This window comes from Equus quagga, chromosome 2 (assembly GCF_021613505.1).
Source record: "Equus quagga isolate Etosha38 chromosome 2, UCLA_HA_Equagga_1.0, whole genome shotgun sequence".
In the NCBI taxonomy this organism is placed as follows: Eukaryota; Metazoa; Chordata; class Mammalia; order Perissodactyla; family Equidae; genus Equus; species Equus quagga.
Genome location: NC_060268.1, coordinates 16,124,658 through 16,137,190, shown reverse-complemented (window position 1 = coordinate 16,137,190; position 12,533 = coordinate 16,124,658). Strand labels below are relative to the sequence as shown.

At 41.0% G+C, this 12,533-nt stretch overlaps 1 protein-coding gene across 7 annotated transcripts in view; it reads left to right on the top strand.

Moving 5' to 3' along the window:
• Nucleotides 1–12,533, top strand: part of AKAP6 (A-kinase anchoring protein 6) — a 512,511-nt gene that overhangs the window by 307,464 nt on the left and 192,514 nt on the right. For all 7 annotated transcript variants that reach the window (XM_046655043.1, XM_046655046.1, XM_046655040.1 and 4 more), the window contains 2 exons: nucleotides 6,464–6,560; nucleotides 7,681–7,844. In XM_046655043.1, the coding sequence (XP_046510999.1) occupies nucleotides 6,464–6,560; nucleotides 7,681–7,844 (261 nt within the window). The remainder of the gene's footprint in view (nucleotides 1–6,463; nucleotides 6,561–7,680; nucleotides 7,845–12,533) is intronic.

The window sequence follows — 12,533 nt, the reverse complement described above, 5'->3', positions numbered from 1 at the left end:
CTTCTTTTTTTTCCCTAAAGAAAACAGTTTTTTATAATGCTTTTCTTTTTGATCATAAACTTGGAACTTCTTTTTCAAGAGTGCATAGTGCTTTTTATTTTTTTAAGCTTCTGGTATTATACCTGTTGGTGTGTTGCATATTGTCATAACTGATAAATCAGTGACAAATGTAGCCACTTCATTTTGTTGGGGAGATATACAATTGTGGTGGTGGCTGACCATTTGTTTAATTGTGTGGTGAGTACCATTTGATGAGAGGGTAAAGTTAAATTGATGATTTGGGCTATCTCAGCCAGGGTACAGCTTACATGGCAATTACACTGGGATCATCTAAGTGTAATTGGCAAGTAATTTTGTAAGCGAAGGAACATGACAGCTCATTTACATGGTGTTCACTGAGCAAAATTTGGGGACATTTATCAACCACTTCCAAGCGAAGAGTGATTGCACCAATATCTCACAAAATGCTACAGCAGTTTGAAAGCTATGTGGAAGGTTTTTGGTACAAATCTTCATTCATTTGCTCCCTGAACATTTGTTAGGTGCCAGGCACTGTCCTAGGCACTGAGCATAGGAAAATGAGTGACAAGTTCTACTGTCAAGGAACTCATGAGTGGAAAGGAGACGCATCATCAATAGTTACACAACAGTGCAGTAAGTAAAGGTTTGAGCTCTGCCAAGCTTCTGTGGATGCTGAGGAGGGGAAATGGGAGAATGGAAGATGGTCAGGGAAAACTTGCTAGAGAGAGTGACACCTGACCTGAATTTTAAAGGAGGAGCAGGGTTTAGAAGGACTTTCCAGGCAGAGGTGCCAGCAAGAGCAGCATCTTGGAGGAGCAAGATGGCTGGCGTGAGGTGGAAACTAAGTAGTTCAGGCACATTTCACGGCAGACATGGGGCCGAAGAAGCAGACTTAGCCAGGATCTTAGAGGGCTCTGTAGGTCACACTAGAGGCTGGACTGTATCCTGCAACCTTGGGAAACCACTGGAGAACCATTTAAGAAGAGGAACATCTTCTTCAGAATTGTGTTGTAGGCATACCACCTGTATAATGAAATGTTTTTCTTGAGCTATTATGATATGTTGGTTTCTGAGCTACAGGTCAAGGCTTTTCATCCTCACAGCAACCCTGTGAAGTAGGCACTAACATTTCTTCCTTTTTACAGCTGAAGAAACTGAGTACAAAGAGGTTGCCCACAGTTACATAGCGGGTGATGGAGGAGCCAGGATTTGAACCCAGGCTGTCCAGCTCCAGAGCCTGTGCTCGTCAGCAGCATCCCACACGATGTCATAGCCCCCTCGACCCAATCAACTGAAACTCCCTGTTTATAAGATGCATCTTCCCCCTTTCTCTCCACCCACCGCTAGACTGTGAGCTCTGTGAAGTCAGGGACTATGTTCATCTTGTTCACAGACACATCCTGCATGCTTAGGACAAAGCCTGCACCTTCATAGATGAAGCCACAAATAAGGAATAATTGTGGTTTTGAGGGGGCTATGGCTGCTGAAGTCAACCTGGCAAGGGGTGATGATGAGGACCTGAATCTAAGGTGCTCTTGGTCGATACGGGGTGGTAAGGATGGAGACATAAGTCGGCAGGGCTTGGTGATTGATTGGACGTGTGGATTTTGTTGGCACAGTCTCACAATGTCCCTGATTTCTAACTCCTACACTGGAGAGATGACTTGGCAAAAGAATCTGAAGCAGAGGGAAGCTCGTGCTGCTCTTTGCAGGATTCTTAAATTCCTGAGAAGAAATGTTGCGGACTCAGGATGAGAAGTTGGAAGAAACTTCCCTGGAGACAGTTAAAAATAGAACAGACACATCTGCCTGGAATGGTTGAGGGACAGAGCTGCCCTGGGATAGATGAATGGTTAGATGGCCTTTGGGATTCTTCCCTTTTTGAAAATTTTCTGGTTTAGAATAAATAAAAATTCTCCTGAGCCACCTATCCTTAACTGCCTGGCTTAAAGATAAAATAAAAATGTCCAAGGACTGGAAAATATTGAGTTCAGATGCCTGGATTGTAGATAAGGAAAAAGAAGCCCAGAAGGGTTAGATGACTCGTCCAAGGGCACACACTTGAGACGAAAGAAGACCCACATCCTTGGCCTCTCAGTCTGCGCTGGCTCCTCCCGGAATCTCCGATAGCAGCATCTGTGTTTTGGTGCCCTCTGTGGACAGGCCTGTGCTAGGTGGTGACACAAAAGCCAAAACTTGGTATCTGCACTTAAGGAGTTATTGTTCGGTTGACAATAAGTGCCACTTGTTGCTTAAAGATGCCATAAAATACCATTAACTACATAGAATGGTTGGAAAATAGAGAAAAGGAATTTAAAAGTCTGTAATGATTTTTCTTTAGCCCCACTCGTTACCAGGCACTGCTTCCAAGCTTTACAAACATTATCCCTAATTCTTGAAACAACCCAGAAGTTAGGTAGTGTTATTTCCATTTTATATTTCCGAAAGCTAAAGCACAGAGAGCTCATTTCACGAGACTGGACTGTGTTAACTGCGCATCCTCCCCTGCAGAAACGGTGCTAACCTTTTGTTGTATTTCCCTAACGCTTTCCTTTTTCTACGCACTGGGGCTGTTCATTTACATAGCTTTCATTTTATCATAGATACAATTTTAAATCTTCACTTTTTTGGCTTGTCATGTGTTCTATGTCTTTTTATGTGATTTCATAGTCTTCATTTTAATGGCTGTATAATTTCTCATCAAGTTTTTAGAAGGTTCTTAAACAAAGAGATGTTTACTGATAAAAATCTCTCCTTTCTTGGCACATATAGCATTTGGAAGGTATGTTTCTTATTTTGAGGAGCATCTGACCATCCTGTGTGGATGGCATTGGAGAGGAGAAGAGAAACTGCCAAGCTCTGAGCAGGGGATCGTGGCTTTCTTCCCTGCCCAGAGCCCCCCTGGGAAAGGCAGGATGGTGCTGGGCACAGCTCAGCGTGGAGCCTGGGCAGAGATGGCCTGAGGCAGGTAGCAGGTGACTTTTCAAGCTTCTGTCTTTCTGTCTGAACTCATATTCTTCCTCCTGCCCTTGTGAAAAAGCAAGTTTTCGTTTTCTTAGGGTAGTAAAAATCTTTTGTGTGAAGAAAGTGTCATCAAGTGCCTTATTCATCAGCATATATACCATCTCTTTAAAATGACAGTGGGAGTAAAAGTTCATCAGTTCAATATGTCTTTCACATTTGGAGACTCCTGACTAATAACCTCTGGTATTTATCATCAGAACAGCCAAAGAACTAAATTCTGGCACATGCTGCTCTCACGCACTGAGAAGAACTTAAAAAGGCAGAAGATTTTCTTCATTTTTCCTTCTTCCATTCATTTAGAAGAAAAAGCATACCTTTTTTTAATTAAAAAAAAAATGAGCATGCAGAAACATCTGGCCTGTATTACCATAGCAGCCTCCTAAATGGCCTCCTTGTCTCCAGTCTGCCCTTTTAAAGTCAACTCTACACAACAGCCAGAAAGATCTTTCTAGAACACAGAACTGCACCAGGTGCTCTCACATGTTGTTGGCATCTTCTTCCATGACTCTTTCATGGTTCTTGGAGTTGAGTACCTTGTGTAACCACAGCTCCCACCTCCCCTGCTTGCATCCTATCCCAGCCACACCAAGCTGCTCGTGGCTCCCTGTTTCCTGCTACCATAAGGAGTGTCTCCAGGCCCATATACAAATCAGTCCTTTCTGCACAAGCTCCCTGCCAGGCTGTGCAGAACCTGGCTCCCAGCTCGGGCTCCCACAGCACCCATCCAGCACTTACCACACTCATATGGAATATGGCCCACAGTCTTGTTTTTACTGGGCCAGCATGATGCTTTAATTTTTTTTTAATTAAATCTCATTGGACAGGGCATATCACTGTTGAGTTTAGGCCTCACCACTCTCTATTATACACCAAAACCTAATTACACGTTTATTCTATGCTGGGTCATATAAGGCTGCTTGCTTTCTTATCTCTTTTACCCAATAGACTATAAGATGCATGTGCCAGAATCGTAAATTGTTAACTTTTGTGTCTATAGGTCTGGGAGAGACTGCTCAATAAATATCTATTGTATTAATTTATGCTTTTAAAATAATTAAAATTAGGTCAGGAAAGACTCTGAACTCTTTTTGGCCTCTCTGTTCACAAACATAAAACTCACGGGCCTCCATGGACCTGGCAGACACTAACAGTGTTCCATGGGGATGGCTGAAAGTCTATGTTCCTGATATGATGCTGCTAAGACCGAGCCACTTTGGAACTTTAATCTATGAATGTGACTTTGACCTTTCCCACTATTTCCTGTACCAGAGATCCATAGCTAGTCTCCTGATCCCTTGTGAGTAGTCATTCTTCACATATGTCATAGCCATACTTTATCTTATTTTCTTATTTATTATTTTTTAAGATTTTGTTTTTTTCCTTTTTCTCCCCAAAACTCTTGGTACATAGTTGTACACTCCTAGTTGTGGGTCCTTCTTGTTGTGGCATGTGGGACGCCACCTCAGCATAGGTCGATGAGCAGTGCCATGTCCGTGCCCACGATCCGAGCCAGCAAAACCCTGGGCTGCCGAAGCGGAGCTTGCGAACTTAACCACTTGGCCACGGGGCCGGGGCCCTGCCATTCTTTATTTTATTCAACCAAATACCTGTAGCTGAAAGAGGACAATACAAGAAATAGTGAACAATCCTTGGGGAAACCTCATATTGTCTCTTTCTGTCAAGCTTGACTGTTTCTTGCGCTTTTAGTCCGATGAAATGATTTGTCATTTTGGCGTCAATTTTTTTTAGGCAAAATTCTCATCTTTGTGCTTTAAGACCTGATCTGTCTGTCCCTATCTTCTTCATTTACAGCTTCTTTTGATTGTTTTGCTTGTTCTTCTGAGCTTTGAAAAGGTCCCTTTTCTGAGCTTTAAAAAGATCTCCACTAAGAAGAGGAGAGCCAGGGCTCACCACTGAACATCCAAGATGACTCAGGCTGCACTTCCTTCTCCTAGTGGCATGTGCAGGTGTCCTTTGATGCCAGAAGCCATGCTTTATTCCCCCTAAGTCGCTATTACCCGGCCCAGTGTTCAGAATAGGCACAATACATTGTTTCTAAATGGATGAATACCTTATTTCCTGATTTATGGTTGTTTAACCCCTTTTATCCAAATTACATTCCAACTGGGACTGTATCATCTCCAACTTGTGTCAAATATTCTTAATATTAAGTTCACTGCAGTGCATACAGCTGTTGCTCAATGAGTGTGTAGTGAGAGCAAGATATGTTGTAAATTTTGAAGCCCTATCATGGAGAAGCCAAAATTTGGCATACAGTAGTTAAAAATCCATGCTTGTTTCAATTAGTTAACTCAAGGAATGGATTTTTACCCTGAAGACTAACCATCAGTTCAACAGATTGGTTACTATGATTACTCGCCATTGGACCTCCTGTGGTTGGAGCATCTCATAACATTCCAGAGGTGGAAGAACCTTTGGAAAACAGTCTATGTTTCTTGAAATATTTAAATGGAAACCTTCCCCTTCAGAGAGTGCTATTGATCCACTTCAACAGATACCCATTCTTCCCGCAAACATTTATCGAACACCTTGTATGTGACATGAGTTGGAGATAAATGTGAAACTGGCAATTGTTTCAAATTGTTTATAATTTGGTAGCCAAGTTTAGAAATACAGCACAATATAGTATGCTACATTCTATAATAGAACCAGACATAAAGAGCAGAGGTAGCAGACGGGAGGAATTAACCCCACGCAAGACACTAGGGAAGGCTTCCTGAAAGAAATGACTCTGCGTTGGAATTCAGCCCTGACGGCAGTTTTTGTCTTTTGGATGACTATCACGAGGGAAAAATGCCCCTGATGTACTTGATGTACTCATTTATAAAGGAGTGTTACAGTGTAAGGAATAAACTTTTAAAAATCAAACATTTGAAAAGCAGTTGACTCAGTGCAGCACCTAAATCCACCTCAATATTCCATGGTTTGTGACGTCTGAGAAATGGAGCTGAGTCAAACCCTACTGTGTTAATGGGTTTATATATGTGCACATAAGGCTAATATAATTTATACTGCCAATTTTTTATGGTTTCATAAATAGTGCTATCACTAACATTTTTCAAAAGTGATGAAAAGAGCTCATATGTGCTGGTAGAAATTCAGGGTATTTTATAGAACACTGCTACTTTTGCTATAGCCTATGGGATCTGACTTTTCATAAAAACCTAATGAATTTCTAGATTTATCAGCTGTTTCCAAACAGATGCACTCTGCTAATCTAATGGAAACATTTTGAGCCCAGATCCCAAATATCAATAGCTTTTAGTATTGCAAATTAGTTTGTCTATTGGGTAAATTGGACTGTGTGGTTCTTGATAAAAAGTAGGAAGTAGCTTTGTATGGATGTTTTGTGTTTAACTGCCTTGCCAGAGTTTGATGCTCATATTTTTCCTTGCAGAGTTTTAAGTTGAATGTAGACAGTCATTGTGCTCTCAAGGAAGCTGTGGAAGAGGAAGGATACCAACTTCTTGAGCTTATTGCATCCCACAAAGCAGGTAAATCCTCCTGAAATATTGCAAGTCTTTATGTCTCCAGACTATTAGGAATGAAGAAGCATTGCTATAAATTGCTGCATATATTCACTTCCTTATGTATTATTAACATTTACATTATCAGATTGACCTTCAAGATTTATAAATGTTTCATATCCTGCATACAATGCTGCGATACTTATAAGATGAAATACTGCCTCCAAATGGTCTGTTCATTTTATTTTGGGCTTGCAGTTCGCCTGAGTTTCAATTGAAATCACATTCTTGAAAACTTCATATTGACATGCTTTTTGATGTAGGTGCTCTGGAAATAACATTAAGATAATACATGAGAATTGTGCATATAGTTTTAATGCATATGCATTAGGGTACTTATAGATATCATTACAGATACAGGGCAGGCGTCTAGAGGTATCTGATTATTTCCCTGCCAATTCACACACGTGAACATTTTGCATGTTCTTTGCCGGTCATTGCATTAGCAGAGTTTTGGCTTTAAACCAATTCTTCCCCCAGTATTAATGTATTTATGAAGAGCAGATTATAAGTAAAAAATAGTTTTGTCATTTGGTTATAGTTATCCTGGTAGTAAAAGACCATAAGACAGGATGACTTAGAATTTGGCTCGTGCTTTGAGCTTTCCACAGCTAAATAAGAAAAGAGCAGCATCCATTGGCTGCGCTAATGCTGAAGACTGCTGTCTTAATTCTGGCCCATTTACAGCATTTCTCATCGAATTAACTTTACCTATTTCCATATATCTTTCTGATCGTTATGAAGTCTCCACACAGCTACACACAAGGCCTTTTATTTGGAATCTGAAGCTATCATTTTAATAATTTTTATATATAGTAGGTTTTTTTCCACATGCATTTTTTTTAGTCAATATACTGAATCTAAGTCAATTCCAAACCATTCATCTGTGTGGTTATCCCACTTTTGTGTGCCTTATGTCAAGTCAAAAATTCCCAGTCATAAATGCTAATATGGTAGGTGATGGTAATGGTGGTTTAAAATTATGTTTATTGTTTGAAATATCCGTCTAATTTACTAAATAAAGAATAATAATGGGTGAAAATGCAGTCGAGTCTGTAACTCGTGCATTCCCTTTCTTTTGGAGAAGGACTGAAGGACATGCTGCGGATGATTGCCAGTCAATGGAAGGAGCTGCAGAGGCAAATCAAACGGCAACACAGCTGGATTCTCCGGGCTCTGGGTACCATCAAAGCCGAAATTCTGGCTACTGATGTGTCTGTGGAGGATGAGGAAGGGACTGGAAGCCCCAAGGTAAGTGGCTTGAAGTTTGCCTTATTTCCTCTTATTTCTCTCTTCTTTTGAACTAGGCACCACTGAAGTTTTCTTTCCACCCCTAAGGCTTTTCGTTTCTACTGGGTAAACTTTATATATCTGTATATATATGTGGATATATATAAACAAAATGAAATGGCTTAGTTTAAAACAATAAAAAAAAAGCCTACAACTTGCAAGTTTTCTAGAAAGAGGTCTTTTTGTAAGAAGTGGCAGGGTAGGAGGGGGACGGTACTTCAGGGGTAGGAGGTAGGGGGACATAAAACATTTAGTAAACAAAACATAAAGCATCTTTAACATGAATAATCAGAATGGTTTTAAATTGTTTTGTTGCAACTATAAATCACTATAATCAGTGCAATCACTCAGCTCTGACATCCATTAGCCGCTTGGTTACAGCAAATTAACAAAGAAGAGAGAAAGTGATTCATTATCTCATTCCTGTTAATGACTATCAGATGCATTGCCTAATTAGGGGATGGTCATTGTAGTGGGAAGAAGGTCATATGCTTTGCTACAAATCTTTTTGCTCTGAGTGTAAATTCTCCATAATGGTGCATGCACCGAATACAACAAGTACTTTAAAAATGAGTATTGACATGTTTTGGTTATTCATTTTAGATTTACAAAATAACACATAAAGCATGTGCAATTAAACTTTAAATGAGGCACCTTTTAATACAATGCACCACTGTTCTAAAGGTATCTTTGGACTCATGATGTGGAAAATAATTTTATTACTTTGATATTTTCATGTAACTCTCTCTTCTTTTTTATTTGTTCTTTTGTGAAAGTAAATGCAGAAAACCAGTCTCATCATAGACTCAGCATCGAAACACATTGTAAAGTAGGGGAAACAGATTTAAGAGTTCATGGTTTCTATTCCCAGCATGGACAGAGTAATTAAATCATCGTCAGGTTGCATTTCTTCAGCATCCATGTGGACTGGCATTGTGCTAAATGTATATAGAGGGAGTTAAACAAACCTTTTGCCCTTAGACTCACATTCTTAAGTGCAGGCAGAGAAGAAACCCCACCTGCCCTGCAGTATGAGACCCCGCAGCCTGTGAAAGCTGAGACGATTTATAGCTTTGGAACCTCAAACAACAACCTTTAACTTATTTGTTGGAAACAGGATGGAATGATGAGCTCAGTCCCACTTAGAGAAGGCTCCGTGGAGGAGGTCACATTTCAGGAAATACTTGAACGAAGGAAGAGAGATGGCTTGGCACATGAGCGCATATTTTAGGAAGTGACGTGATGAGAGGATCAAAGCTGGGACTAATAATGCGGAGTGGAGAGTATATTCAGCAGCCTTCTCACGGCAGAAGTGGAGCTCTTTTAAGGAGCAGACTGCTGGGAGAAGTTGATTGGGCTAATGCTTTGGCTAGGGCAGGGGGCAGAGATGATGGGAAAGGTCGCCACTAAAAATGCTGTTGTGTTTTATTTAGTTAACAAAAATATACTGAGTGCTTACTTTTAAAAAGCTATCCTGTATCGGATGCATTCTACATGCCAGACACCATTCTACAAGACTGCTGTATATTCTCTCATTTAATTCTCACAGCAAAACTATAAGGTAGTCCTATTATAATCCCACTGAAGAAAATGGAGGCACAGAGAAGTTAAGTAACTTGCTTACGGTCACACAGGTACTAAGTAGCAGAGCTAGGATTTGAACCTGAGCCCTTTGGCCCCAAAGCCCATATTCATCACCACCTAGAACACTTCCTCTCCCTGGCACTGCTCAGGGCAGGGTATGATGGCGAACAATTAGTCTCAGTACCTGTCTCATGGAGCTGGTGGTGAAGTGGGGAGACAGATCTAAACCCAATAACCATGAGTCTATAGACCACAGTGTGCTGTGAAAGAGAAGAAAAGGGAGCAACCAGAGGTTGGGCTGGGAGAAGTGATGTAGATCAGGGCGTCAAGGAGGGCTTCTTCGAGGAAGCGACATTCTCTGAGCAGCCCAGAGCAGTTAGAGAGAGAGGGAGGGAGGAGAGTGCGAGGGAAGCAGAGTGGCCTCTGGTCAGCACAGGGGAGGGTTTTGGAGTGAGCAGGGAAAGGGCGTCATTGATTTGCAGCATAAAAACCTCTTCTTGGCTGTGGTGTGGAGCACGGGTGGACTGGGGTGAGTAGGGGTGAGGATGGGGAGGCACCGAAGGGGAGCTGCAGAGATGGTGCGGTCACCTAAAGTAATAAAGGACCTAAGTCAGGAATGAGTAGCTCTATTCACCAGGGCCAATTTGAATGAGAAAGCTTTAAGTCACCTCATTTTGTAGGGAGGTCTTGAGATGGAGTAAAGAAGGTAACCCAAGGAGGAGAAAGTATTATCAAAGGAGAGGCAATGTCAGTATTTCTCAGAAAGAGGCCCCAGTCCCCACCTCAGACGCATCAGCGCCTCTTGAGCGGGGCCCAGCATCTGCATTCCGTGTGCTCCCAGAAGGCCACCAGGACAGGCTCCCAAAAGGCCCTTCGCCTGCAGGGCTGCACGATCCTCACGCGTAATTCTTTCACGTTGAGTGTCTGCTGCATTGTTACCTATACAAGCAAATAATTGGTATCAACCGAAGTGTTTAAAATAGAGACTGTTTAATTAAATTATGCTCTATCTCATCCTGATGAAAGGTTACATAGCCATTAAAAGAGAAGTCATTTTAGAAGAGAATTTTAAAACATTGGAAGAGACCCATAGCATGCCATTATATATTTTAAACATCTTTGAACTTTCCAAATCTCTACAATGAGTAAGAATTATTTTAATCAGAATACAAGAATTAAAAAGTGATTTAAAAGGCAAAATAGATGACATTGATCTGAGGGGAGTGGGGTATGAATTTAAATATTAGGAGGAAAAATAAACACATCTGACTCTTAATGATTTGAGTGCCTCGCTTCTAATCAAACAACCACAAAAACTCTCTCTGTTTGAATCACCCTCGAAGTGAAAATGTCTTCCTTGAGCCACATTAGTTTACAAAGAATAGCATAAGTGTTTTTCTTGGTAATAGCATTTCTGTTCCAAAGCATTTCATGTCACACTCTGCGGACAGTGTTGAGCGTCTGAAAGCAGCCTGGAGGAGGGGCTCCTGCAGCTATCTACAGACCTGGGATCGCGTGGGGTGCTGAGAGTTTATGGCTGTGACGTAGCAGGGCCAGCAAAACCTCAGGCCTTCTACCTCCCAACCAGTTCTCTCTTCCCCAGTCTGGGCTGGATGTTCTTTAGACAAATGAACGCATCCATAGTCAAGGATGAAGGTGAAATCAATTTAAGACAAAACATATTTCTAAATTTGTGCTTAGGCAACTATGGAGAAATCATAATGATCATTCTTTCTATTTATTTGATGTTTATGAACTGCCTTCCTTAGTCACCTGGGCAAACACAAAGAATAACAGGAAAGGCTCAGTCTCTGAAGTCAGACTGCGTGAGTTCAACTCCTGACACTTACTAGCTATGTGTCCTTGGGAAAATTACTTAACTTCTCTGTGCCTCGTGTTCCTCATTTGTAAAATGGAGGCAATGCTAATATCAACCTTAAAGGTTGTGCGGATAAAAGAGTTGACACATCTAAAGTGCTTATAACAGTGCTTGGCACATGGTAAATCCTAGATAAGGGTAAATGTACAAGCCTTCATATTCTAGTGGTGGAGACAACAAACAAATAATTATAATAGAATCTGATAAATCCTCTAGGAGAGATAGGTATAAAGTTCTATGAGTACACAGAGGGAGATAACTAACCCTACTGGGAGGGAATGAAGGAAAGATTTACAGGGGAGATGATGTTTTCAATGGGGAGGCTCAGAGTGAAAATAGTGGGCAGAGAGAGCAGCACAGGCAGAGACCCAGAGGTATAAAAAGGTGTGGTGTGGCCAGAACCCACGACCTGGTGGACAGTGATTGGGTCAGCTTGCCACAGTCTGCACCAAGGCTCACAATGTGACAAACCATGACCCTTAATGATCAGTGATTTGAGCAATAATTCCTCATGTGTCCCTAATTGGCACTATCCAAGCCAGAGTAAGTTCCCTATACAGAAAATATCTAATATGTACTGTTTAAACGGAAATTTTTCTTGCCATATTGCACTAAATGGAGCAGGCTTAAATAGGTTACCCTGAAGTTCTCCAAGACTAAAAGCTGGGTTCGACTTGTTAGCTGTCATGTCAGAACTCTTTCCATGACGTGACCTTGCACGGGTCATGTACAAATTGTGCCATGAAATGCATCTCCAAGCACAGCAGTTATGATCATCTATTTTATCTTAGACCTGAAAGAGGAACTAAAATTAAAACATAATAAAAAAATAACTCCAGAATTCATCTTAGGTTTACTTCAGAAGCTTCTGGGAACTTGAGAAGCATAATAGAAAATCTAAGGGATATATCTAGGGGGTATTTTTCTTTTTTACCTTGTTTGAGAGACTGCAGAGAAGGACTTGGTCTTAGAAATCTTGTAAAGAAGGAGGATAGGAGGAAATTCAAAGACTCTAGGAAACTTCTCCCCCAGGACCCGGCAGCGTACCTTATTTGTTGTATTTCATTTTTTAAAAAAGCGTTTTCCCAGGACTGTGAGATATTTTATACATGGAAATGGAGAATAGAATTCACCAATTCTAGAAACAGAGCTTCAGCACTCACATCCAAGAATGGAAAATATGCTTG